The 26,116-nt window shown below is 48.2% G+C and overlaps 1 protein-coding gene across 7 annotated transcripts in view; it reads right to left on the bottom strand.

Annotated features, from left to right (window-relative positions):
- Positions 1-26,116, bottom strand: part of COBL (cordon-bleu WH2 repeat protein) — a 272,030-nt gene that overhangs the window by 176,744 nt on the left and 69,170 nt on the right. For all 7 annotated transcript variants that reach the window (XM_057549868.1, XM_057549872.1, XM_057549870.1 and 4 more), the window contains one exon: positions 3,171-3,374. In XM_057549868.1, coding sequence (XP_057405851.1) covers positions 3,171-3,374 — 204 coding nt within the window. The remainder of the gene's footprint in view (positions 1-3,170; positions 3,375-26,116) is intronic.

Here is a 26,116-nt window from a genome sequence, read left to right as displayed (position 1 = left end):
GAGATTTCCTCTATCCTGCGAAGGAAAGGCTTGCCTTCTCCTGTCCTGGGCCCCTTGGGCTTGCATGCCAACTGGACATGAGTTAATTTACCACATCAGAATGACACGGACCCAAATCTCGATTGCTTGACACCATTTATGAAGCTCCCTTTTGTCAAAGGGCATTTTCTCTTCAAAGACCTTCTCTTGACTCGTCCCCGAGTTCGAGTGATGGGACCAGTGGTCTCCTTGCAGTGGCCCTGAGCAGTGCTGGTAGCACCCTTCCTAAAAGGGCACCAGAGCATCTTCCTTAAGAAAGTTCCAGAACACCCGTTCCCATGTCTCATCGAAGAACATACTGAGACTTTTACTTATGTTTCTAAATCCAAAGGAAACTTTAAAAAAAGAGAGAAAGAAAAATCACTGTCATACGCAGAATGGAATCATCAGACTCCAAGTACTAATGTGTTTTCCTTGTGAGAATCTTTCACGTTTGGAAAGGTGGTTAAGGTGCTGACTGTAAATTATAAACGACTTGCTTATCCTGCGAAAAGGTGGACATGTTCTCTGATAAAATGGAAGAGAGAAACCACACTGATAAACGTTTAGTAGATCTGGTTTCAGCAAGGGTCAGGAATGTGACTTCGGCCCACTCTTGTATTATTGAAGAGTAGGACACATAAAACCAATTCCCAAAGCAAGAAGCTGCAGCGTCAGCAAGTTACAAGCCACTAAGGGAGACCAGAGGCTGCTGCAGGAAACCCTTGGGGAAGGGATGAGTATTTACTACTTAGAAAAGAGAAAAGTATTTTAATACTTAATCTCTACAGCTGAACCTATTCTCACAGCCGCACTGCAAAATGGCACAGTGATAACTTCTACTTTGAAAAAAAAAGAAAATTAAAGATAAACTCGGAAGAATGTGTTCAGTTTGAAAACATTTTTCAAAATAATATTTTTAATTTACAAGTGGGCATTCTGTCTCTCCTCATGCACCTGTAAGATCGGACCTGTGTATTATTTAAGACATGACCCATGAGTCCATTTTCTTAAAAGATATGTAACTAGACAAAGAAGTCATGGTTTCACAGGTGTACACTTAGCCACAAACTCAAGTTGTACACATGAAATATGCACAGTTTTTATATGTTAATCACACTTCACTAAAGTGTTTTTTTTATAACTGTAACTAGAAATTGGGCCAAAAATATAAGAATGGTGAGTCAACTGTAATACAGTCACTAATAAAATTACACTCATCTATTAAAGTAGTTTGTAAACCTATGATAATATGGCCTGCTTCTCAAGTTAAAGTTAAGTGGGAAAAGCGTATTTAGAACAAAGATCCCTCTGGAAAACAAGAAACACAGACACTTTAGAAACCTGAATATCTCTTGCGTGAACCCTGCCCACAGAAGCTACTGCATTCTGCGGGTCTAGGCCACAGGGATCACGGTAAGTCCTAACTTTTGGCTCCAGAGTCTTCTGCTGGTGGGGTGGTGGCCACAGGGAGGAGCCCCACCAGAGCCCCACACCCCGGTGCTCCCTGCTGGTAACACTCTGGAAAGCTGCTTTGCATCCCCTTTCAGAGTTCAAGATGTTGTACCCCAGGTACATATCAGTGCCTGGAGAAACATTCCTTAAATTTTTGTACACAGAGCCCCCAAAATAATTTTAAAAACCTATGTACCCCTTTGCCAGTAAATTGTCACCTGGAATTTTCCTTATAAAATTTAATAGTTGCAAAGGATGTAATATCGGGTAGAATCAGAATACTAAGATTTTAACATAAAACTGTTGTATCGGGCTTCCCTGGTGGCGCAGTGGTTGAGAATCTGCCTGCCAATGCAGGTGACATGGGTTCGAGCCCTGGTCTGGGAAGATCCCACATGCCGCGGAGCAACTGAGCCCGTGAGCCACAATTACTGAGCCTGAGCGTCTGGAGCCTGTGCTCCGCAACAAGAGAGGCCGCGACAGTGAGAGGCCCGTGCACCGCGATGAAGAGTGGCCCCCGCTTGCCACAACTAGAGAAAGCCCTCGCACAGAAACGAAGACCCAACACATCCATAAATAAATAAATAAATAAATTTTAAAATGGTCCACATCAAAAAAATCTTAAAAAAAAAAAACAAAAAAAACTGTTGTATCACTATTTTCAATGTACCCACAAGAATAAAAACACCCAGAGTGATGTGATTTCCACCATTATCCATTTTTAAAATACTCGAGCAAACGGTTTTTTAAGATTTAAATATTTCATATCATTTCCTACCTTCCTTGGCTTCCTAGAAATACGACTCCGATTCACTCCTGCCTCAGAATTATACAAAACTATTTTTAAGCTTGAATGTTTTTATAATTGATCACTCTATCATATTCTGCACAATAAAATGTCTAAACATGTAAATGGAATTGTTTCCTGTGATTTTGTTAAATTTTTTTATTATGGATTGAGTTAATAACAGTAATGCAGAATTGCTCAAACAGTATAATTACGATCTATTTTGATAAATATCAAACATCAAGTTAGAAATCCTATCAGTAATAACACCCTTCATACTCTTAGTGGGGTATTACCAATGCTTCCGTCCTGCCTCTTACGACTGGGAAGGGACGGAAAGAAGAACCAGCGTTTGAGCTCGGCCACAGGCACCTTCGCAGGCAGATCAGCTCCCAATGAGGGTGCGGGTGGGAATCGAGGGTCTGGAAATCGATTCCCGTCAGTGTCAACTCCACGGGTCGGATTTTATTCCTTCATCTAAACCTGCATTGTTTCCATTTGGAATATTGATAACGGACGGTACTCATACTTCCGAGAGTCAGTCCGTAAGTGGACCTGAGGATGGTCACTCGGGGGGGCTGCCCCCCCGCTGTGCAACTTCAGGGCCAAGGATGCCGGCCCCACCTGTGGTGGCGGTCACCTCCTTGGAGGTGCTTATGGGCCTGAGAGCCCCCTTCCTTCTGAGCCCACCTCTAACAGGAGTGAGCTGCAGTCCTAAGGATGAGGGTGCACGTGGTGGCCCAGCTGACATGCAGCCAGGCCGCCTGCGACACTGCAGGCTGTCACTAGGCCCAGATTTACACCCCGAGGCCCTGGTCCAGCCCAGCGCGGGGGGATGCACCCACACCTCAGGTCTCGGTGGATCTGCAAACTGGACGGCAGAGCCCTCCTCGCCGTGCGGGGCCCTTACCTGCCGTTGACCACACTCGTCTTCTCCAGCCCGCTAGGCAGCACCACGGTCATGGCCACCACCCTGCCGTCCAGCGTCTCCGTCCTGCCGAGCGGGTTCCGCGGGGGGCTGGGGGACGCATCGCGGGGAGGTCTCTGTCCTCTGTGCACGCTGGGGGTGGTGGGCCTCCCGGGAGGGGGGGGAGCACGAGCCTTCATCTTCCTCCTTGAAAGGCGAGAACAGGAAGGACTGAATGAGGTGGCAGCTCCCAGCCCAAAGTTAACAAGTCACCTGTCAATGGCCAGCAGCTCCTAAGGACCTTTCCTCCTCATTGTCCAGTCTTGTAAGTGCTTAAGGCCTTCTGAGTTGCACAAACTTTTAAAAATCAATATATTACAACAAGGACCTATTGTATAGCACTGGGAACTATATTCAGTGTCTTGTAATAACCTAAAATGGAAAAGAATCTGAAAAAGAATGTATACATATATATACACATATACATGTATGTGTGTGTATAACTGAATCACTTTGCTGTACACCTGAAACACTGTAAATCAACTCTACTTCAATTTTAAAAAATCAATATATTAGCGCTCTTCAACATAGAGAAAATGGACAACTAAGAAAAGTAGAGGATGCATCATTTTTTTAATTGAAGTAGAGTTGATTTACAATGTGTTAATTTCTGCTGTACAGCAAAGTGATTCAGTGATATGTATATATACATTCTTTTTTTATATTCTTTCCATTATGGTTTATCCCAGGATATTGAATATCGTTCCCTGTGCTATGCACTAGGACCTTGTTGTTGATCCATTCTATACATAAAAGCTTACATCTGCTAATCCCACATTCCTGCTCCATCCCTCCCCCACCCCCCTCCCCCTCGGCAACCGCCAGTCTATGGTCTATGGAGGACGCATTTTTGAAAGTAAGTAGTGTTCTTGGAAAGAAACAGCCTAAAATGTGTTCCCCTCCTGGGAGTGGGCTGGGGTGGCAGAGTTTGTTTGGACCAGTCCTTTCTGAACCATTGACTGGGTTACAAATCCCAGCTAATTAAGGGGTCTGCATTGCTCTAGCTGAAACCACTGCCCCAGCTCTGGATCCACAACCAGCTGAGGATCTGGAGTCCATGGGTCCATGGTATTGAGGATGTGATAGGACTACATCAGGAGGTACTAAATTAGCCAGAAAATCCACCAGACCAACACCCACAGACACGGGCACTGTGGACGGAGGTGGCAGTTTAGTGGCAGGGGCTACGAGTGATGGTATTTTAACACGCCACCTGCTCCCCCTCTGTTTTCACCTTATTTCTGACGGTGCTTTGAATTCTCAATTCACCTTGTAGATTTCTAAACACCTGTCAATAAATCACCCACTCTGACAAACATTTTTAGAAATTCTTGTCTCCTCCACATTACTCAGGGGAGGCAACTGACCTTACTTTGTGTAGGTGTTTTATTTTATATTTAGGTACACAGGTGTTGTATGTACAAGTACATATATGTATATGTATGTGCATGTGTATGTTTATGTGTATGCATATACATGCACACATTTATTTATATGTTCCTTACTTATATATAAGAATCTTATTTTACAGAGGCCCTGGGCATTATATAATAAGAACTGGCATTTACTCAGCATCAGGACCTATGCTAATAATACGCTTAGGAAGCTCACTTCATTCAAAATATTTTGCAGTTGAGAACACTGAGTGTCAGGAAGATCCTAGCTCCCCCGAAGCCCGGAGCGGGGATGCGGAGCACGTGTGTCTGGCTCCCAGGGCCTTGCCCCTCCCCACCTCGCTCTGCTCCCGCCTGCCCTCTTCCAGAGCGAGGAGCCACAGAGAAGCCTCGTGAGCCCTCAACGTTTAACTTCTCCTGCAGAGCAATGTGCTGGGGCACTCTGGCCCAAAGCATCAGACATCAAAATTCCATTTCTAGGAAATTATTCTAAAGAAACAATCCCACAGGAATGCACTGTGGGAGGTTCAAAGATACTCAGTACAACGCAATTTATAATGGCAAACGTATGTAAGATATTCTAACCACAGGTCAAAAAGAGAGAATTTCAATAAATGATGGTACTAAAACAATGTTATACCAGTACTGGTTAAATATACTTTTTAAAAGCAATTTTTATTTTATATTTGACTATAGTTGATTTACAGTGCTGTATTGGTTTCAGGTATACAGCAAAGTGTTTCAGTTATACATATATATATATATATATATATATATATATATTCTTTTGCAAATTCTTTTCCCATTTAGGTTATTAAGAAGAATCAATATTGTCAAAATGATTATACTACCCAAGGCAACCTACAGATTCAATGCAATCCCTATGAAATTATACCAATGGCATTTTTCACAGAACTAGAACAAATAATTTTAAAATTTGTATGGAGACACAAAAGACCCCAAATAGCCAAAGCAATCTTGAGAAAGAAAAACAGAGCTGGAGGAATCAGGTTCTCTGACCTCAGACTATACTACAAAGCTCAGTAATCAAAACAGTATGGTACTGGCACAAAAAACAGAAATATAGACCAATGGAACAGGATAGAAAGCCCAGAAATAAACCCACACACCTATGGTCAATTAATCTACAACAAAGGAGGCAAGACTATACAATGGAGAAAAGACGGTCTCTTCAATAAATGGTGCTTGAAAAACTGGACAGCTACATGTAAAAGAATAAATATATTTTAAGTGTATATAAGTTGATGTTCCAAAATGCTCAATACAGACATTTTAAGAAAACAAACTTTGAAATATTATTTGTTTTGAGAAATACCGTTTATAAGAGAAGTATGCATTATAGCAATAGATCACAAAACAGTCTAGAAAGACAAGGCAAAGAATTAGTAACAATGATCTCTGGGTGATGGGTACCATGACATTTGTTTTGCTATTTTCACTTCTATGCACTTCCTAATTTTTTCTATAATATCACCTCTCTATGCATTAGTCGTAAAATGAAAGAGGTCATTTAAAGTGGGGAAAAACAGCTAATAGGGTTCAGATGAGGCCTCAAACCATCACTGTTCACTTCACTGGCCAACACAAGACTTAGGAATGACACCTGGGTTTCATCCTCTACCCTGATAAGTAGATATAAATTAATTCTCTTTTTTTCTTGTTGAAAACCTTATACCTACATCATACTTTTTATAATTTTTATGCTTTATTCTTATTCATTACATATTTTTTCCTTTAAACTTATAGAAATAAAGATGAAGTAGGAAACATATATTGCACTGGTCTAAGGACTGTGTAGTATTAATTCATTTATTCCTCACAATAACACTGTGAGGAGGTACTGCCATTCCTGTTTTTTTTTTTTTTTTTTTTTTTTTTTTTTTTTTTAAGATTTCTTTATTGACTGATTGATTGCTATGTTGGGTCTTCGTTTTTGTGCTATGGCTTTCTCCAGTTGTGGCAAGTGGGGGCCACTCTTCATCGCGGTGCGCGGGCCTCTCACCATTGTGGCCTCTCTTGTTGCGGAGCACAGGCTCCAGACGCGCAGGCTCAGTAGTTGTGGCTCACGGGCCTAGTTGCTCCGTGGCATGTGGGATCTTCCCAGACCAGGGCTCGAACCCGTGTTTCCTGCATTAGCAGGCAGATTCTCAACCACTGCGCCACCAGGGAAGCCCCATTCCTGTTTTATAGATAAGGAGTCTGGGCACACCTTTCTCAGATTACAGACAATTTGTTTCCAGAGCCTGAAGTTTTAACCAGTGCATCCTTCAACCTCTATTAGGAAGACCAGATATCAGCCCATTATACAGATGAAAAAGTCAAGGCAGAGAGACTGGTTATGGGGTCCTTCATTAATCAACCATAGGTCTCAGCTAGAAGCCCAGTCTCCGAGCAGTCCAAATGCCATTAGCATTACCTCCTAGAAGTACTTTCAGGAAAAAATCATTTTTATCCTTTTTAGGAAATAAATATACTTTCCAAGTAAACTACATTTTTATTTCTGGGTACTAATAAAGCTGGCTTTACAATGGAATATTACTCAGCCATAAAAAAGAATGAAATAATGCCATTTGCAGCAACATGGATGAACCTAGAAATTATCATACTAAGTGAAGTAAGTCAGACAGAGAAAGACAAATATCATATGATTATCATTTCTATGTGGAATCTAAAATATGATGCAAATTAACTTATCTACAAAACAGAAACAGACTGACAGACAGAGAACAGACTTGTGGTTACCAAAGGGGAAAGGTGAGGGGGAGGGGTAAACTAGGAGGTTGGGATTAACATATATACACTAATATTTATAAATAGATAAACAACAAGGATTTACTGTATAGCACAGGGAACTATACTCAGTACTCTGTAATAACCTAAATGAGAAAAGAATCTGAAAAAGAATAGATATATGTATATATATAACTGAATCACTTTGCTGTACACCTGAAACTAACACAAGATTGTAAATCAACTATACCCCAATAAAAAAAGAAAAAAAAGCTGGCTTAAAGACTTGAACTCCTTCAGAACACGCTGAATAGAAAAGGAGGCATTTGTTCATTCAGCCAGCACTGTGATGGGGGCAAAAGAGGCAGAAGAAATGTCTACTGTCCCAGATTTTTCCAAATAAATGCTGTCCCCACCACCCAGAGTCAGCTTTGGGATACTGTTTCTATCCCCACCTCCTCCCCACGCCTCCCGCTGCACCCCCAAGCCCTCATCACTAACGTCTGCACAAATGCAGTCTCTTCCTACACCCCAGCCTCCTGCCACCCAATCCTACTGTGACCCCCTCATTCCACAAACACGCACTCAGTGCGACCATGGATGCCCTTCATCTTCTCATGCTTTGCTCTGCACACAGCACCCCCGGCCACACAGAGACCAAGACGCTCCCTGCGGCCACACAGAAACCAAGATGCTCCCTGTGGGCTGCACGGATACCCAGGGAGGCTTCTGTGGGTCCAGTGCTGTGTCATGTGCACATGTGTGAGTGCACATGTGTGCATGTGTAAGTTGGCCAACATTGAAAAAACTAGAATGTTTCACACAATGAATTTCTGGCTCTTTTTAAAAAAAGTAAAAATCAAAGATGACTGGGCTCTGAACACCTTCACAGCAAAACCCAGCTGTGTGTGTCCATCTGGACCCGTAGACTCCGGGCCATCACACACCTGTCCCCTGTGGAGCTGTCACAACATCCAAACCACAGCGGTGCTTGAAAATCAGGGCTCTCCACAGACCCTCAGTCCTGGCCCCTCCTGTATCTCCCCCACTTGGCTGGTAACAGGACACTGGTCCCTGATCCTGGAAGCACGAAATTCCCCCCTTGCCTTTGCCTCACCACCTGCCTTGGAGGTTTTGATCCCTTGAAGACACAGCTCGAAACCATGTCTCCTGAGAATCCTCCAGGGGCTTCTGGCCTCCAGACACACACGGCTGAGCTCAGGGGTCTCTACCTGCATGCAGAAGCACCTGGGAAGCTTAAAAAGTGTTTACCTGCCACCATGAACCAATCAAATCTGAGTCTCTGGGAGCTGGTTTATGTTAACGATCACATCTCTTTAGAACAGAGGCTCCTAACATGGAAATGGCATATGGTTTTAGCTGTGATTTTGTATCATTTGATAAAAGCAACTGATAGAAAAATATACAGTTAATATATATGTTCATAACTTCATGAATCTTTTTATTTCACAGAGTAACATTTGCAGATTTTCAGAAGTGCTCATGGAAAATTTCACACCAAAAGTGATGCCTGGGGTGCGGATGGGTTTGTGAACCTGAAACCAAGCAGGACCCTGTGGGGCTCCTGGGCAGGGAAGCCTTGTTTTCAGGGGGCAGACTCCAGCCTCCATGCCCTACCCTGAGTTCCAAAGGGCAGGTTCAAACAATTGCTAATCAGGGAAGGGAGGGGATGCAGAGACAAGGGAGGGGCAGTCAAGAAACAACAGAGCAGCCTTAGAGCAAGGTCCTGGTTCCCCCTCAAGGGATACACATAACAATATCTTTAAGCTTTTTATAGAACTAAAACCCCCAACAAATGGAAGATATTAGCATTCTTCATTCCAGAGTAGATCTCATCAAGAGACCACCTGAGACCAGATTAAAGTAACCAGAGAAGCACATTAGGAGGAGTCAACCTGAGGCCAGGTTAAAGGAATGAAGCCCCCACCACCACCACACACACACCCTGATTTTTATCAGAAACCCTGCCCTTGACCCATCACTATAAAACTCCTCACCAAATCACCTCGGGTTGGGACACACAGTTTTGAGGGGTACCAGCCGGCTGTGTCCCCCTGTGCCTGGCAAAGCAATAAATCTATTATTTTCTACTTCACCCAAAACTCTGTCTCTAAGGTTTGATTCGGCACCAGTGCATAGAGGCTGAGTTTTCAGCATCAGACCCACTTCAGAAGCTTTGCGTCTGTCCGCGAATGTACAGACCCCAGGCTGGGAAAGATGCTTGTTGCCAGCCTAAGATCCCAGACGCAGAGGTCCCACCCCCACTGTGATTAATCTCCTTATGAGGCGAGCGAGAACCTCATTTCTTCCACTTTATTTAATATCTCCAGAAGGCAGCAGATGCTGTACTAAGGCTGTCTGTACGCTCAATATTTAGCACGCTGCTCTTCATATTTGTAGGTTCTTAAAAACACTCATCGATATTCATGTTGGCCACAGTGAAATTCTATCAGTTTCAGCCTACAAGGAACTCAGCAGACTTATAAAATCTTGAGACAACAATGAAATTGAAGAACCCTGCATGGACCGCAGTGGTGGGGTGCCCACCTACAGAGGAGGCTGTGAGCAGCCCTGAGGATGTGTAGACTTTGGAGATGAGGGGGGGAAAAACGTGTATGGGGGGGAGGGAAAAATACTGTAATGCACATCACAGAAGGAGATGTCAAACAGCACCATGGGCTGACTATACTGCCCGACAGTGTACCCAGAGGGCTGTGGTTTTTCCAAATATGCTTTGTCTCTTATTCAACCATAAAAAAGAATGAAATAGCCATTTGCAGCTACATGGATGGACCTAAAGATGATCATACTAAGTGAAGTAAGTCAGACAGAGAAAGACAAACATCATATCACTTACCTGTGGAATCTAAAAAGAAAACAAGAAAAAAGATACACATGAATTTATTTCCAAAACAGAAAGAGACTCACAGACATAGAAAACAAACTTATGGTTACCAGTGAAGAAAGGGTGGGAGGGATAAATTAGGAGTTTGGGATTAACATACACACACTGCTATATATAAAATAGATAACCGAAAAGGACCTACTGTATAGCACAGAGAACTAAACTTAATATTTTGTAATAACCTATCTATAAGGGAAAAGAATCTGAAAAAGAATATATATATGTGTGTTTGTGTATATATATATATATGACACTGAATCACTATACTGTACACCCAAAACTAACATGATATTGTATATCAACTATACTTCAACAGCAATAAATAAATAAATAAATAAATAAATAAATAAATGCCTACTTTGTCTCATCTGACCCTCATAGTCTAAAGGATAAGATCTCCAGCTCTCCTTTTACAGTTGGGGGAACTGTGCACAGGTGGGTTCTAAATAAACAGGTATCCCACAGATACTTGAGGAGTGCCTAAATTACTTTTTTCAAGGTCACCAAGAAAGAGGTCGGGACCGGAGGGTGGTTCTGCGTCTGTTTTGTCTGGAGGAGGGGCCCGGCTGCTGCGGGAAGAAGTTCCCAGGTGGGACGTCGCTGAGGACCTGGAGGACCCTGTGGCCAGCGGGGTCCCTGAGGCCTCGGCAGGGGAAGTCAGGAGTTAGGTGAGGGGGGTGGCGGCCGGGGAAGCAGTTGGAGAAGCAAGGCTGGAGAGGCAGCAGGTACAGCCCCAGGTCCACAGCACGAGGGCTGAAGTGGAGGACAGGTGGGGTGGAGAGAGGGTGCCCGGACACAGACGTCGCGAGGGAGGGGATGGGCTGGGGGCAAGGGGAGGACACTGCACGTCACCCGGACTCCTGCACGAGACTCCACAAAGCCCCACAGAGGACGCATCCTGGGGGACGGCCAGCAATCGGCTTTCCATGGATGGAGTTCGAGATGAGAGTGACACTCCCAGTGTAAGCGGAGTGAGTACGGGCCGAGGGAAAGGAGCGACTGAAGACACCTCTCAGCACACTCTGGGGTCCTTGCTCTCAGACCAGGCACGCCTGCAGTGCCAGCCACTGAAAAGCCCTGGAAGCGGTGTTAGTACCGTTAGTACGTGCAATCTGCGGGGCGACGGGTCTGTAGATTTAGGACGGGGCCCCCAGGGGGGACAAGGGCACCGAGAACGCGGCTGTGGCCTGACCCTGGGTGCCTCCTGGTCTCAGGTGGGCAGGCCAATCCCCATCCTCCGTTTCCCCTCAGTCCAGTGTGACGGGCCCTCACACCTGGACAGGGGCTGACCTGGCTCTGAGGCCACACCTGGCCGCAGCAGAAAAGAGCATCTCTTAGGTGGTCCTGTGTGTCCACCTGTGTTATCTCAGGGGAGTTTCCTTCCTGGACCTCAGTTTCCAGGTCGGTGAAACTGGGGGCTTCCAGTTCTAATAGACTAAAATCACAGAAAAATATAAACCCAAACTACCACCATTATATTACATTAAATTAAGCTGTAGTCAGGACTGGGGTGGCCACTATCAAAAAAATCAGAAAATAACAAATGATGGCGAAGACATGGAGAAATCAGCACCCTTGCGCACTGCTGGTGGGAATGTGAATTGGTGCAGCCACTACGGAAAACAGTATGGAGGGGCCTCAAAAAATTAAAAATAGAACTACCATACGACCCAGCAATTCCACTCCTGGGTATATAACCCAAAGAATTGAATGTAAAGACTCGGAAAGATACTTGTACACCCATGTTCAGAGCAGCATTATTCACAGTAGCCAAAAGGTGGAAACAACCAGAGTCTATCAACAGATGAAAGGATAAACAAAATAGGGCCCAATACACACTGTGGAATATTATTCAGCCTTAGAAAGGAAGCAAATTCTGACACCTGCTAAAAGATGAATGAACCTTGAGGACATTAAGCCAAGTGAACAAGCCAGCCACAGAAGGACCCCTATCGCCTGATTCCACTTACAGGAGGTTCGGAGGGCAGCCAAGTTCATATGGAGGCAGGAAATAGAAGGGTGGTTACCAGCGGCTGGGGGAGGGGGGAGATGGGTAGTTTTGATGATGGGTTTAACAGAGTTTTTGTTTAACATAGTTCCAGTTTGCTGAATGGTTCCAGATGAAAAAAAAAGTTCTGGAGATGGTTGTACAACAATGTGAATGTGCTTAGCATCACCAAACTGTAGGCTTAAACATGGTTCAAAAATGGTAAGTTTTATGTCATGTGATTTTGTCACAATTTAATCATTGCCTCCTAATAAAATTAAGTTTTCATCCTAATAAAATCAGACTTCATCCTAATAAAATCGTTTCATCCTAGTAATGTGATCAGCTGGTACTGTGAGTCTTACTGCCAGGGCTGTCTCCTTCTTTGGGGCCCCTCAGCCTCTGTCCCACCACCCACGAGAAGCTTCTCTGGCTGGGGGACAAGGCGGAAGATGCAGGACCTGACGGGGGTGGAGGCTCATGGGCCCCTCCGAGGAAAGGGAAGGAAGGGGTGAGGTTGCATCTGCCCAGGGGAGGGAGCCCTGAAAGGAGCAGGGCCCGAGGGCAGCGAGACATCTCTGCTGCCCACCCCCATCCTCCTCCACCCCAGAAGCATCACAACACCTCAGGCTGTGTGTTCAAGGGTGTAACCGTGGGCCGGTTCAAGAGCAGAAGCTGCCCAGGTGCACGGACCGCCCAGGCCCCTCCGATTATGAGCAGCACCTCCACACAACATGGTCACAGCACCACTGGCCTCCTCTGCCCGTGAGGGACCACTTCGGACCACCTTCACTCAGTCCAGGGAAGCCGAGATGCTGACCTTGGAAGGTCTGCGCGGGTGTTGGGCATTTGGGGTCACCTGAGTCTGGGAGCGCATGGCAGTCAAAGGACCAGGTTTCTGCCCCAGTCTGAGGACCCACCGGGCAGGGACCCAGGGCCTGGCCCCTCCTGGGCACACCCTGGGAGGCTCTTCAGGGCATGAGTTGCTGAGCAAGCAACTCACCTGCCCTCTGCTCCCTCCAGGAAAGCAGCTGGGAGTGCCCCGGCAGGAAGGACTTAGCAGAGGAAAACAAGGGTAAGCTGGGACAAAGTGAGAGAGTGTCATGGACATATACACACTACCAAACGTAAAACAGATAGCTAGTGGGAAGCAGCCACATAGCAGAGGGAGATCAGCTCGGTGCTTTGTGACCACCTAGAGGGGTGGGATAGGGAGGGTGGGGGGGAGGCTCAAGAGGGAGGAGATATGGGGACATATGTATATGTATAGCTGATTCACTTTGTTATACAGCAGAAATTAACACACCATTTTAAAGCAATTATACTACAATAAAGATGTTAAAAAAATAAAAAAGAATGATTTTTAATCAACAAAAAAAATAAAAATAAAATAAAGATGCTATGATGATCCATGTAAAAAAATTTTTTTTGAAATAAACAAAAACATTCCTGGTATCTCAAAGGTAATCCATCTTAAAACCATCACGTAAAAACATTCCTGGCATCTCAAACATCATCAGTCAGAGCTCCAAAGGGTTTTATCTTAAAACCATCACATTGTCATGACCTAAATGTCAGGGCCATGTCTGCTGGTTCCCACATCAGCGGGGGCACTGCCAGACGGCTTTTTCGCCCAGAGCCCTTCAGTGTGAAGCAGGAGGCGGAGGTGCTTCCCCAACGAAAGACAGCCGAACCAAGACGGTGTGGGCTGTGCGTCTGACACCGTCTGGGCTCAGTGAGTGCAAATCCCAGGGCCGGGTCCAGGCAGCTGAATTAAAACCTCACCCCAGGCCATGGCGGGCACCCAGCCCAGGCAGGCAGGGCTGCAGCCTGAGCAGAGAAAGTCCACACTGCCCTCTACTTCCCAGAGCAGAGTCCAAAGGGCGCTCTGCTCTCTGTGTGTCACTACCCATGGATGCTGGGGCTGATGCCAGCTCCGCCGAATGACAAGCCTGCAGGATCCCCGCCCATTTAGCACGCTGGCGGCCCGGGCAGGAAGCAGGGTGAACAGCATCTCCTGAAAGGGAATTTCAAAGTTCAAAGAAATTTGAACCCCACCCAAATTTCAAAGAAAAACCAGACCACGCTACTCCTGGTCCCGATCCGCCCGTGAAGCAAGCTCTGGCTCAGTGGGTCTGTTTGCGCTGCAGGCAGAAGGGGTCACCATTCTCTCCTAAGAGTCTTCCCAAGCACAAGTTTGCTTCCTCTCCAAAGAGTCAGAAAACTGGACACGAGCTGCCCTGGTTCTCAGGGTCAGGTCACTTCCAGGGTCACCTGGATCCTCCTCCAGCTGTTGGACGCAAGGCCTCTGCTCATCCCCAGGGAGGGAGCAGCCCGGAGGCTGCCAGGCATTTCCAGTGAGAGTCAGTGCAGGAGGCCTGGGGTTCTGGGCAAACGGCCCCGTCCGGCCAGCCTCCCGAATCTGACTCTGAATTGAGTCACCTCCTTGTGAGTCGTGGGTGCAGCAAAGAAGTCAGTGATCTGGGAATCACTGGTTTGGAGGAAGCCTCAGAGAAAGGCGGGCAGGAATAACAGGATTTTAACCATACCATCAAACACTATCCTTCACACTTAAAGACTTAACTTCTCCTATGAGCAATGCCGCGCGTGTCTGGGAAGACAGTCATCCGCTAAACAAATTCGTGGTGGCCCCATCACATCCCAGGACCATCCTAAGATCGATGACCACAGCTGTAAGTCACCCTCCACAGGACCATGGTCCCCAAGGGCGGACAACAGCTCACGTGACGCAGGAAGAAGGATGGTACCACCACGAGGGCAAGGAAGGCAAGAGGGTTCCACAGGGATTGGTAAGGGCTCTTGATTTAGGCTGAGTTCACAAAGTTTCAGGAGATGACTTGTGAGCAGTGACATGAAAAATCAGATGGAGGTGGTCAGGACAAGCGTGGGCCTGAGGCTGTCCCCAGCAAGGACGGTCATTCTGGCGGCACCGAGGTGGGGAGGGGCTTGCGAGGTGGGGACATTTCAGGAAGGCTGGCATGTGGCCAGGCAGGGGGATGTGCACAGACTGGGTTAGGGAGGGACCCTGGGCGTGCGGAGGGGGGGGGACTTCGGGAATTTCCTATGAACGATGAGGAACAAAATAGGCTCTTCTCGCAAGGTACGTGATTCCCACGTGCACACACACACACCCACACGTGCACGCAGGTGCACATACACATGCACAGCTCTGGAAGGCAAGCTCACAAACAGGTGCAAATTTAAGGCGGCTGACCATCAGACCCAAAGGAGAAATCCCACCATCATGAGAAACACGAGAGGGGCAGGGGTTCGACGGAATCAGGGGCAGAACGATCTACGAAAGCTGGACTGCGGGAAGGTCAGAGACGTTCTGAGAGCAGCTCCACCTGGGTGAGGATTCCGCGTGCCTGACGTCAGCAGCCTGACCCACATGAGGACTAGGGTGCTGGCCTCCCTGGCGGAAACACACCTAGAGGGTGAGGTGTGCAGACAGCCCCAGAGGACATACACTCCCGTACATCCCACCCTAAAGGGAAGCCCGTCCCGTCCCCAGCAGTCCCCAGTGGGGTCTGAGGGCGGACACTTTATTTCCCTTTGCGCCCATGTGTCTGTGAGCCGGGCTGGCGGGGGTGAAGGTGAGGGCGTGCGGGCAGGTGTGGGCAGGGGCAGGATGTGCATCTGTGACTGCCAGGACCTCAGGGTCCACACCTGCAGCTAGCTACCCGCGCAGCAAGGACTCTGAGTCAGCACATACTTAGCATGAAAGGGAACCAAGTCAAGGGCTTCTGCCCTGCTCTCCGGCAGAAAAAACCTGATTTCGTGACGCTGACGGTGCTGGTTTCAGAGCTGCCCACTCGTGTACACAGCAGGCTAGGAAGTGTGAACGCATAAGCCAAGGCTTTTCCAACGAAGGCACTAAACACTCACAAGGTGTGGGCCCAGCAAACACTCCGGGATCTGCTCGGGAGGCCGGAACTAGTTGCAGATTTTGTGATCTCGCTGTTGTGAGGCTTGAACTAGGTAACATACATAAGATGACTGGCCCAGGACCCGGTGAGGGGCAGGTGCCCCCAAGAGGTCACGTGTCTGTATAGGCTCTCACGCCCCGAAGACGGTATTTGACTGATGAAGAAATCTGCAACGGACTTAATACTGTGCTAAGTTCATTTCTAGCCGGAAGGCACACAATGGCTGCACAGAAACGAGATGAGGGCAGAATGTGCTTGAGGATGCTTGTTTATTTCTTCTTAAATAGACACTTTACAGATTTTTGAGGTAATTATCGAATTTTTAAGTAAAACTTTTGTGCAAGAAAATTTGTCTAACACTTTTTTTAAAAAACTAAAGTTTACCAATCCCTAAAGATCTACAAAGGGATTCATTGGCAGCCCAAAGTGCAAAATATTTTTTTTTGACACGTGCAATCATTTCAATTTTTTTAAAATTAGTAGTAGCCTACATGAGGTCATCTGCATTCTACTCACTGCCACACTGCTCCCCACCAGGGCCGGGTGGGGATGGGGACATGCCAGCAACAGAGAATGAAGGACTTCTGTCCCCTATTCCATGAGGGGTAAGGGACCAAGCCCTGCATCGCTTCAGTACAAACTAGCTTTTTCTTTGTTGTCTGAGAACGGCATGAAGACCTTGGCCTTTTAATTAGCTGTGTGCACTGTTAAACAGGCAATGAGGACTATTTCATTTAACTGCTTTTTAGTTTCGTGTTTGGATGCATTATGAAATTTATCCATCAAATTAACGGCATCTGGTTAAGTTATTTGCATTAAAAATAAAAGCAATGAGTCAGACAAAGGCAAATGTCACGTGATATCACTTACACGTGGAATCTAAAAAAAGGCTACAAATGAACTTATCTACAAAATAGAAACTGAGTTACAGAGATAGAAAATAAACTTATGGTTACCAGGGTGCAGAAGGGGGAAGGGATAAATTGGGAGATTGGGACTGACATATACACATGACTATATATAAAGTAGATAAACAACAAGGACCTACAGTACAGCACAGGGAACTCTACTCAATACTCTGTAATGGCCTATATGGGAAAGAATCTGAAAAAAGACTGGATATATGTATACGTATAACTGATTCACTTTGCTGTACAGCAGAAAGTAACACAATATTGTCAATCAACTCTACTCCAATAAAAATTTTAAATAAATAAATAAATGAAAGCAATCATGAAGATGGTGTCAATGTAAAGGATGGTCAGCCTCTTAAAGTCAGAAGATTGATGTGCACCATAAGAAACCGAAATACAAAGGTTTAACTTTTCACATTTACATGGGATGTTGGCGATTTCAGCCGGATTTCAGCCGCAGAATGGGAGTGAGAGCCGTGATTCAGAGCGAGGGCTACAGGGCAAGCAGCCTTGTTCCAAGCCTGACTCCCCAGCACCCCATGTCCCGCAGCGCCTGTCCCTGTCCCGGGGGTGTCCCTGGCGCTGTTCCTTCCTCTGTGTGACCCCTGTCAGCCTCACCCACTCAGGAACCGGATCTAAGAGAGGGGCCTGGGTCACACCCGGGAAAGAGCCTTGAAGGGGGTTCAGCATGAGCCAAGCGATGGGCTGGTTCCCTTTAGTAAACGTTTTCACCCAGTGGGTGGAGTTTCCCTTCTGCGAGATATATTCTACAGTTTTCTCAGGAAATTCAGTGAAAGTTTAAACACGTCAAGTGCCTGCGTTTGCGGAGCCCAGGTGAGCTCTGGGCATCAGTAAGAAGTAGGGCCTCCCGCTGCTACCGACAACATCCTTCTGTTTATCCTTTCATGGGTCAGGAGATGCCAGGAGAAAGTGGAACCCAGACATCAGACCCCAAAGATGATGCCAAATATAGGCTAATAGGGTTGTTAGAAATGAGGGGAAAAAATACGGTGGAGGCCACAAGGGCAGGAGAGAGTGGTCTTCACAACGGTCCTCAATACCTGAAGCAACAGGGCACAGAGCAAGGGCGTGTCCCCCCTGCCACCCCAGCCAGGGGCAAAGGACAGAGACACCACTGCTAACAAGACCTGCCTTCTGGCTGGGACACAAAGAGAGCAGTTCCAGAAAGCTTGGGGTGGTCTGGATGGAATCCCAATTGGGCAAAATCCCTCTCCACGTGATTCCCATGGGCCCCTTCCCACCCCTCATCCCTTCTCCCTCTGCTAGATTCTGCACTCAAGCCATCGTTTAGATCACAGATCGTAGTAGCTACCAAGTCCTCACCTACATCCCCCCAGCACACCCGCCTTGACTGTCCCAGTCTCCTCGGTCCCTCCACGCCTCCTCCTTTGCTACCTTGAATCAGCAAGCTCTCCCTCGTCGAGGGCTTCACACACGCTGTTCCCTGCCGGAAACGCTGTTGCCTCTCCTCCTGACTCACCCTGGAAGGCGCGCTCCTCAGAAAGTTCTCTCCCCCATCCCTACTGCGACCCCGTGGAATGTTCTCCAGCGGAGCATCTGGCCAGTGTCCCTCACAGCGCTTCTCCCAGTCGACCAGACCATGTAGGACCAGCCACAGCTCTAGACTCTAACCCCACAACTCTCTTGGTCCCAGCAGAGACGGTAACTCGGAGACTACCTGCTGTACAAGTGAGCCAGCTCCCCTCTGCCGTGAGTCAGCTGCGTGCCACTGCCCAGTTGTGCGAGCACCTAAGAGAAGGTGGCCGTCCCAAAACCCAGGCCAACACCCGGGGACAGCACGGCACTGCGGAGGGCGGGCAGGATGGGTGCCAGGGGGTGGCGAGCCCTCCCCACCCTCCAGTAACAGCTCCCACGGCTCTGAGCCCAGCAGTAACCGGGGTTTTCAGCTCTCAGTTTCTGGACGTACAAGCCAGCCAAGTCCCAAGCACTTGGCATACGTACGTTCAGTCCTCACCACAAGGGCACATGCAGGGTTACTCTCCCAACTGACTGAGGATCCCACAGGCAAGGGACTCTCTCGGGTTCACACTGCCAGGGGTCCTCCTGAGCCACTATGCGCCCCCGGCCCTCTCCCTAGTTACTTCCTGAAAACAAAGAACCCCAGGGTATCCAGCAGCCAATGCTGAACCGCCCAGGCTCTGTGCCACGTGCTAGAGGGTGGGCATCCTGCAGGGGCCACTGAGTTCAGGGGGTGGGTCGGGAGGCCCCCGCTGCGAAAGGTTTCTGGCACAGTCTGCTGTGATGTGCGGTCCGGACAAGCCTTGTCTAACAGAGCCCCCGAGGACGTCCTTCAGTGCTGAGGACACGCGAATCACAGGCTGTGTTCAACATCCTCAGGGAACAGAGGAAGAGGCAGAGTCCCAGAGAGATGGGCAGCCTGGACCCTGGCTGACGGCGGGAAGGTTCCGGGTCAGTCCTCAGGGCTCTCCGAGCCTTTAGGGTCAGGACTCCTCTGAGGCTCTGATGAGGGCACGATGCACTGAGACACCTTCACATACGTGCACGCGATTCCTGCAGACCACTGTGGGTCATGGGGACCCCGGGCTCGAACCCCGGTGATGCCTTCTCTCAGGGTTCAGTACCTTGCACCATCAGGGTACTATTCCTTCCTAGACAAGAATCCCTTCTAATGAAGGAGGAATGAGGCCAGTCCCTCTGATGCCTTCCCTACCATGTTTGCCTTTAAAAACAAAACTTAGGACAAGAGAAACAGTCAACGAAAGATCCAGATACATGCACCCATGGAATTCTCAAATTAAGAGGCCATCTTCAAGCGGCAGCCTGAAGGAGAAACACTGCATCAAGAGAGGAACACCGGAGTCCCAGTAAACCAGGGGGAAAAGGGCTTCCCATAAAAACACTGCTTTTCAGGGCAACGGAGAGACACCGTCCTTTGGAATTCTGCCCCAGGACACCCTTTCATAGCTGCAGAGCGTCTGCCAGCCCCGTGATACACTCTGGTGTATTCGGATCTGGCGAAGATATTGCCAGCTGTGTGTCCTACAGCGGACGACTCTGTCTGGGCAAGTACTGCCACTTGTCAGCCTCAGTTTCCCCAGGAGCCAAACGGAGAATGATTTCAGTGTTTATTATGGGGTTCACGTGAGGATTAAACAAGATGACTCATGAAGTTTCTTGCAGGGCACTCAGGGACTATAGCTGTTAAAACGGCTTTTACTGTTATTAGCAGGTTTACTCTTTGGGACAAAGAAACAAGCCTCCTGCCTCTAACAAGGGCAGAGGAGAAGCTGACTCCTCTAGGTGCCCAATGAAAGCTCATTTGTGCAGCAAACGCATTCAAAACTAACCAAGAAACCCTACTCACAAGAGACTTTCACCGTTGTAACCTGGGGTTGGAGAAGCTTTCAGTAATCCAAAATGAAATGATTAGCTTTCTTGATGGGGTTCTCAAAGACACAATAGCAAAAGCTATCCATAACACTCAGCAAACTTGAAACGCGGGCCCGTGTACCTGGGAACATGGCTATCTCGGTACACATCAAGTACATATTCAAAGCGGAGCATTTGAGAGCTGAATCCCACAGCGGTTACCCAACCCCCAGTAAGTTAAGAAAGAGCCCGTGGGTGTGGATCACTTAGCCGGCGGCCAGGACTCCAGGATGTAGCTGAGCAGAGCAGCTCACGCCCCAAGAATCAGATAAACCCACGAGTTACTGCATTGCTAACTGTTATAGAAAGAGGATCTCTCCTTCCAAAAAATAGGCTGCACTAGTTTACTGAGGTTGGAACATTCTTATCAAACGAAAGGAAACAGATCCGAGGAGAAAACTTACTGGTTCCCAAACCACCTGGCAATGTGTGCACACATCCCAAGCTGTGCTGGCCCCTCCTGGAGGCTTTGCTGTGCCCCTTTACAAGGAGCGGGGGGCACCTTATCTCACGGCCAGCGCAGTCCCAACAGCTCAAGGCAAGAGCCCATCCCTGGAGCTTCCCTGGAGGGGAGCGCAGAGGAGAAGCAGAGCTGGATGCGCAGAGGCCTCTGATCCAACCAGCCTGTGACTTATTCATAAAGGTGCCACCCAATGCAGGGCTTCCTCCCAAGCAAGCCCGCGGTGCCAACCTGTTCCACAGACGGGCTGCACATCCTCAACTTCATCATCATTTTCTTCGTAAAAAATGGGAATGGGCCAAAAATGAGAAGGCAGGAGAGCAGTAAAAAAAAAAGAAAGTAAAGGACCATCATGAAGACCTAGTTTCTTCCTGGAGAGCAGAATTTGGAATTTGCCAACACCCACCTGAATGTGGTTCTGGAAGGATCGGGGAGGAGCCATACTGAGGGTCTGGACAGTTGAGCCCAGCAGCAACCCGGCACCGCCCAGCGCGTCCCCAAGGTCTGGTAGCACGGCTATTCTTATTTCCCGAAGGATAAAACCAGCAGAGATTTTTATGACTTTCTCCTACACGTTTATTAAATTTCTTCCTGGGCTGTCTGGCCATTAGTAGCCATATCCCGTGAAACTACCAGGTAGGCTGTGTGCAAGTTCAGCGATCAAGGTGATACGTAACAGGTAATTACAGAGATGACCAGGATAAATTATACAACACGTCACTATGGAAACGGCAAATGGTCTATGACACAAGAGCTATCAGAGAATATAAATACAAACAGCAATTCCGTTACTGAATATGCAGAATAAATGATGACAAACATTAATTAAAACAAAACTCTTTATGGTTTAAGCACATTTGGGGAGTTACAACAGACATCGAATTATCTGTAGTGACAGAAAACCCCTTGGTTTCATACCAGCCTCCAAAAGCACACGCTGGCCAAATTAGCACTGATTTTAGCTCAAAAGACCTATGGCAAAACCTATAGTTTTCCTCCCGATTCACTAACAGAGCTGGCAAGGGGCAAGAAATAGCAATACGCCACCCGTCACAAGTAGACAGTGATTGGCTTTCAGCAAGCCATACGGTATGTTTTTTCCCTTCAGTGGGAAAAAAAGGAGCAGGACAGTATTAAGTTCCTCCCAGCAAAGTGTGAAAAAAAAAAGAGCGAAACTGAGTAGGAATCCCGAGATAAAAAAGGCAGAGCAAGAAGCTAGCTGGGACGCCACACGCTGTGAAATGCATCCCTTGGCTTGCTGATACGTCTGCTCCGTTTCTACTTACTTTTGTAAATAACTGAAAAGCAGTGAAATCCGATGAGCCAGCTTTCAGCACAGCTACTAACTGATTGGGACGGAATAGAGCCCTGAGAATTTCTCAGGAAAACGAACCCGACCTCCCTTCACTGAAGTCCACTAACTCACCCAACCATGGTCCCCGATGCCCCTCGCCTGATGTCTGTCTCCCAGAGAACCTCTGATCTCTGGACCTGAGTCTTCACTCCTTCATTATCATTGGGGAGGTTCCTGCAGACAAACTGCAGATGTGCTATAAAAACCCCTAAAGTGTGTACCTACTACCTCAAGTGTAATCACCTCGCGATCTTATGTCTGCCTCTGTTATAAATGGAATTTTCACTGCCCACAATACAAGGAAATGGCACTTTCTTTAGGTTGACATTATTTTATTTTCAAAGGCACCTTCAGTAAAGAGAGCAGAGAATGAAGACAGGAAAGCACAGGCAGACACAGAGGCCAGCTTCTTGATTTTTAACTGTGAGAGAGAGAGCAGTACGAAACCAAGAAGGTCCACGGGGCGTTATCCATGTCAGTGACCTAAGGGCATCATGCTCGTATCAATGAAGACTGGTCTTAAATTTGGAAATTTAAGGGGTAAATGCTACCACAAAAACTGTTAACTTACAGTAAAAAAAAAAATAAAATACTTTTGGTAAAGTTTAAAAAGAAATAAGAGGCCAGGGGTCAGTTTGTTTCTTATAGGGACCTTTCCTGGGTTCAGAGCTAAGGGCTGGGTGCCTTTAATTCTCCTTTGAAAGTATGACACTTGATAACCTCCTTGTGAACTGTTTCTCAAAATAGGGCCTGGGCTCCGCGGCCGATCCCTGTGCTGGGAAACCTGAGCTGGGAGCCTCCGTGCTCGGCTGGACCAGCCCCTCCCAGCCCGCACAACTGGCACCTTTAGACCTGCACCATCCACTGGCGGGTGCAGAGCTGAGGGGCCAGGCCTGCTCCCTGACACCCAGGGTCCAAAGCAGGGACGGCGGGAAAACGCCATGCTTGTTAAACCCCGGGCTAATGGTCCACCCACCCAGCACTGGACAGGGGCCTCTGGGGTCTCGTCCCCTTGTGGAAAGGAAGTGGGGAGGCAGTGTCCTCCTTTATGTCGCTGAACTAGCCCACCGCCCTCCTGCTCCTCCCGCCTCTGAGGGTATCTGTCTTGGTCCCGCCTTCAGCCTCCATCCACCTCAAACACCAGATCAGAAAGCTGGGGTGGACACCAGAATTTTTACTGCAAGTCTGTGATTTCCAGGGAGCAATCACATCCCCTCAAGTCAAAGCCAAGCCCCTGAAAGGGAGTCTTTGATGTCTGACCTCGTAAAGCTGTCCCTCTGCCCACCACCTAGGACAGCTCCCAGCCTCCCAAACCACGAGCCTGGGGCAGAGCCTGGTTGGAGGGGCCACAGTCTGGGAGCCCCTCTTTAAGAGAGAGACCAGAGAGCACACTACAAAAGTCGGTCACGGCCAAACACGGGCAGCCCTGACGGTCCGGCCCCTGGGGCCTGCCAGGGTAGGGGGCCGGCCAGCCTTCCCGGCCCAGCTACCCCTGCTCTGGGCTCTTCCGGCCACCATCCCCACCCAGGCCCACCCCAAAGCCAGAACACGTCAGTCTGGCTGAACAAAAAGCCTTTGACTTTCTAAGCATCACAGGAGAAACTCAGCAGAAACCCGGGTGTCTCCCCAAAATAGGAACTGCCCTCTCCAGCAGGCGAGGACCTCCTTCAAGTAAGCAGGGCCTCGTCTGCTAGGTTCGTCTTCCGAGAGAAGAAAAGGGGTGCTTCCTGAAATCCAAACTTCCAACCTGCCAGGCCGTCCACAGAGACCAGTCAGGACTCACCCTCCTGCCCAGTGGGGTGCAGAGGCCCCACGGGGAGTGTGGGAAGGTGTCTACAAATGAGAAAACCCGGTTCCTGTTTGCAAAGGACTCAGAATACAACGGGGGGATTCAGACGTGGGGGGATTACAGACGGAGAAAGCAGGATCTTATGAGACGTGCAGAGGAAGAGATGATGAATTCTTACGGCACAGAGAGCCTCAGCCGCTGGCGGCAGTCGGCAGGCAAATGGGGAGGAGCGGAGGGGCCCCCTCCAGGGAGGGGAGCTGCGGTGCTGGGTGAGGCCTGCCCTCCCGGCGGCGAGCGGGATTTGAAAGAACCTAGACACCTGTCCCCTTCCGAACAAAGCAGCTCGGGACTGACAGCTGACACCCGTGTCGTGTAGCAGATGCAAGCTCGCAGCCCCTCGGACGAGCCTCAGTTCAGACAGCGCCACACAAAGGAGTGTGGGCACTGGGGTGGGCGCCGCTGGGGTCCCGGGTCGGCTCCACACCAGCTGTCCCCCTGCAGCTCAGATGCCTCTCCTGGGAAGAGGACCAGGGGCAGCTCCCCCACCCCCGCAGTGAGGGGCACAGCACGTAAAATAAAGTGACCGAGGCATCTGGCACTCGGACGCACGCACTCGGGAGATACAAGCCCACCTCGCACCTGTCTCATCCTCCAGCCCCATGGCAACCAGCCCCGCCCCCCAACCCCAAGCCCCTCCCCAGCCTGGACGCACTTCGCGACTCAGGGTGGCAGCGGCTGCCTCTTGAAGTCTGAGCCCGCCAGGGATGTGCTGGGCTGGGGACCACCTCATTCTGTCGCGCACACTGGGTCGGCACCCGCGCTTTACCTGGCTGCCCAACTGGCCTCCGAGCTGGTCCAGGGAGGAGCCCCCCCCCCCCCCCCCCCCCCGTTCCTTGCCCTTTGCTCCTTTCAAATCAAAACCGAAATGAAGAAGCAAAAGGTCCAGCTGGCTGCCTGGAGCCTGAAGTCTTTTGTAACCTAAAGCTCCGCGGAGCTCTCCTTCCCTGGGGTCCAGAATCCCCCATCCAATCCCCTCAGCTTCGTCAGCGTTTACCCAGATCTCAGCGAAGCCGCTTGGCACTCGTTAATGACTCTTAAAAGTTAAAACTTAATATGCTTTTCAGCTTGATTCTAACCTGTTAATAGGAAAAATAAAGCTTTTAAACAAAGCTACACCCTTCTCTACATCCTCACAACGATTTGTCCACAGTGTTTCCCCACTATGTTCAACACAAAGTTGCACTGAAAATTTACAAAAACCACTTAAAATGCAGCTAGCAATAACGTTGAAAAATGAACTCAGCTAAGATGTTTCAGCTGAATTCACAGTTAAGCTTTGCTGAGGTCAATACACGTAAACTATATGGAGATCAATTAAGTCCCTTTATCATTTTTTTCACTTATAAAATAGAAAAGGCTATAGTAACAAATTATGCCGTATATCCACTCAGTTCTGTCACTAGCTTCTGAAATCTGAATGCGGTATTACCAAAACATATAGAATTATCATTGTATTTTGTCCATTCTGGGACACCCAGGGAAAAAAAATTAACTTTCAAGAGCTGCCGTTCTTTCAGAAACATTAACATGTTAGCAAAGAAAACAAAAGATGTATTAGAATAGGGCAATATTTACATAGTGCTTTAGGTAACGACCAGGTCCCCAAGGAGGATTCAAGTCCTAGAAGCTTGAGGGACATCTTATGTTTCAAAGCTGTGGGTAGTCTGCTGAGACCCCAACATGCAGCCCAGGGAGGGATGGCTGATGTCACAGGAGCCTTTGTTGACACCTCAGGCTGCCACGACGCCTGCGGGACTCCCCTCCAGGACCACAGACACACGGGAGTGAGGCAGGAGGAAGAAACTCCACCCACCCAGGGGGTCACGAAGCTGAGAGTGGACGGACTCCAGGCCCCGTTCCCTGCCCAGCTCG

This window comes from Balaenoptera acutorostrata, chromosome 7 (assembly GCF_949987535.1).
Source record: "Balaenoptera acutorostrata chromosome 7, mBalAcu1.1, whole genome shotgun sequence".
In the NCBI taxonomy this organism is placed as follows: Eukaryota; Metazoa; Chordata; class Mammalia; order Artiodactyla; family Balaenopteridae; genus Balaenoptera; species Balaenoptera acutorostrata.
Note: the sequence above shows the minus strand (reverse complement) of the source record. Positions and strands in the feature narration are given on the sequence as shown.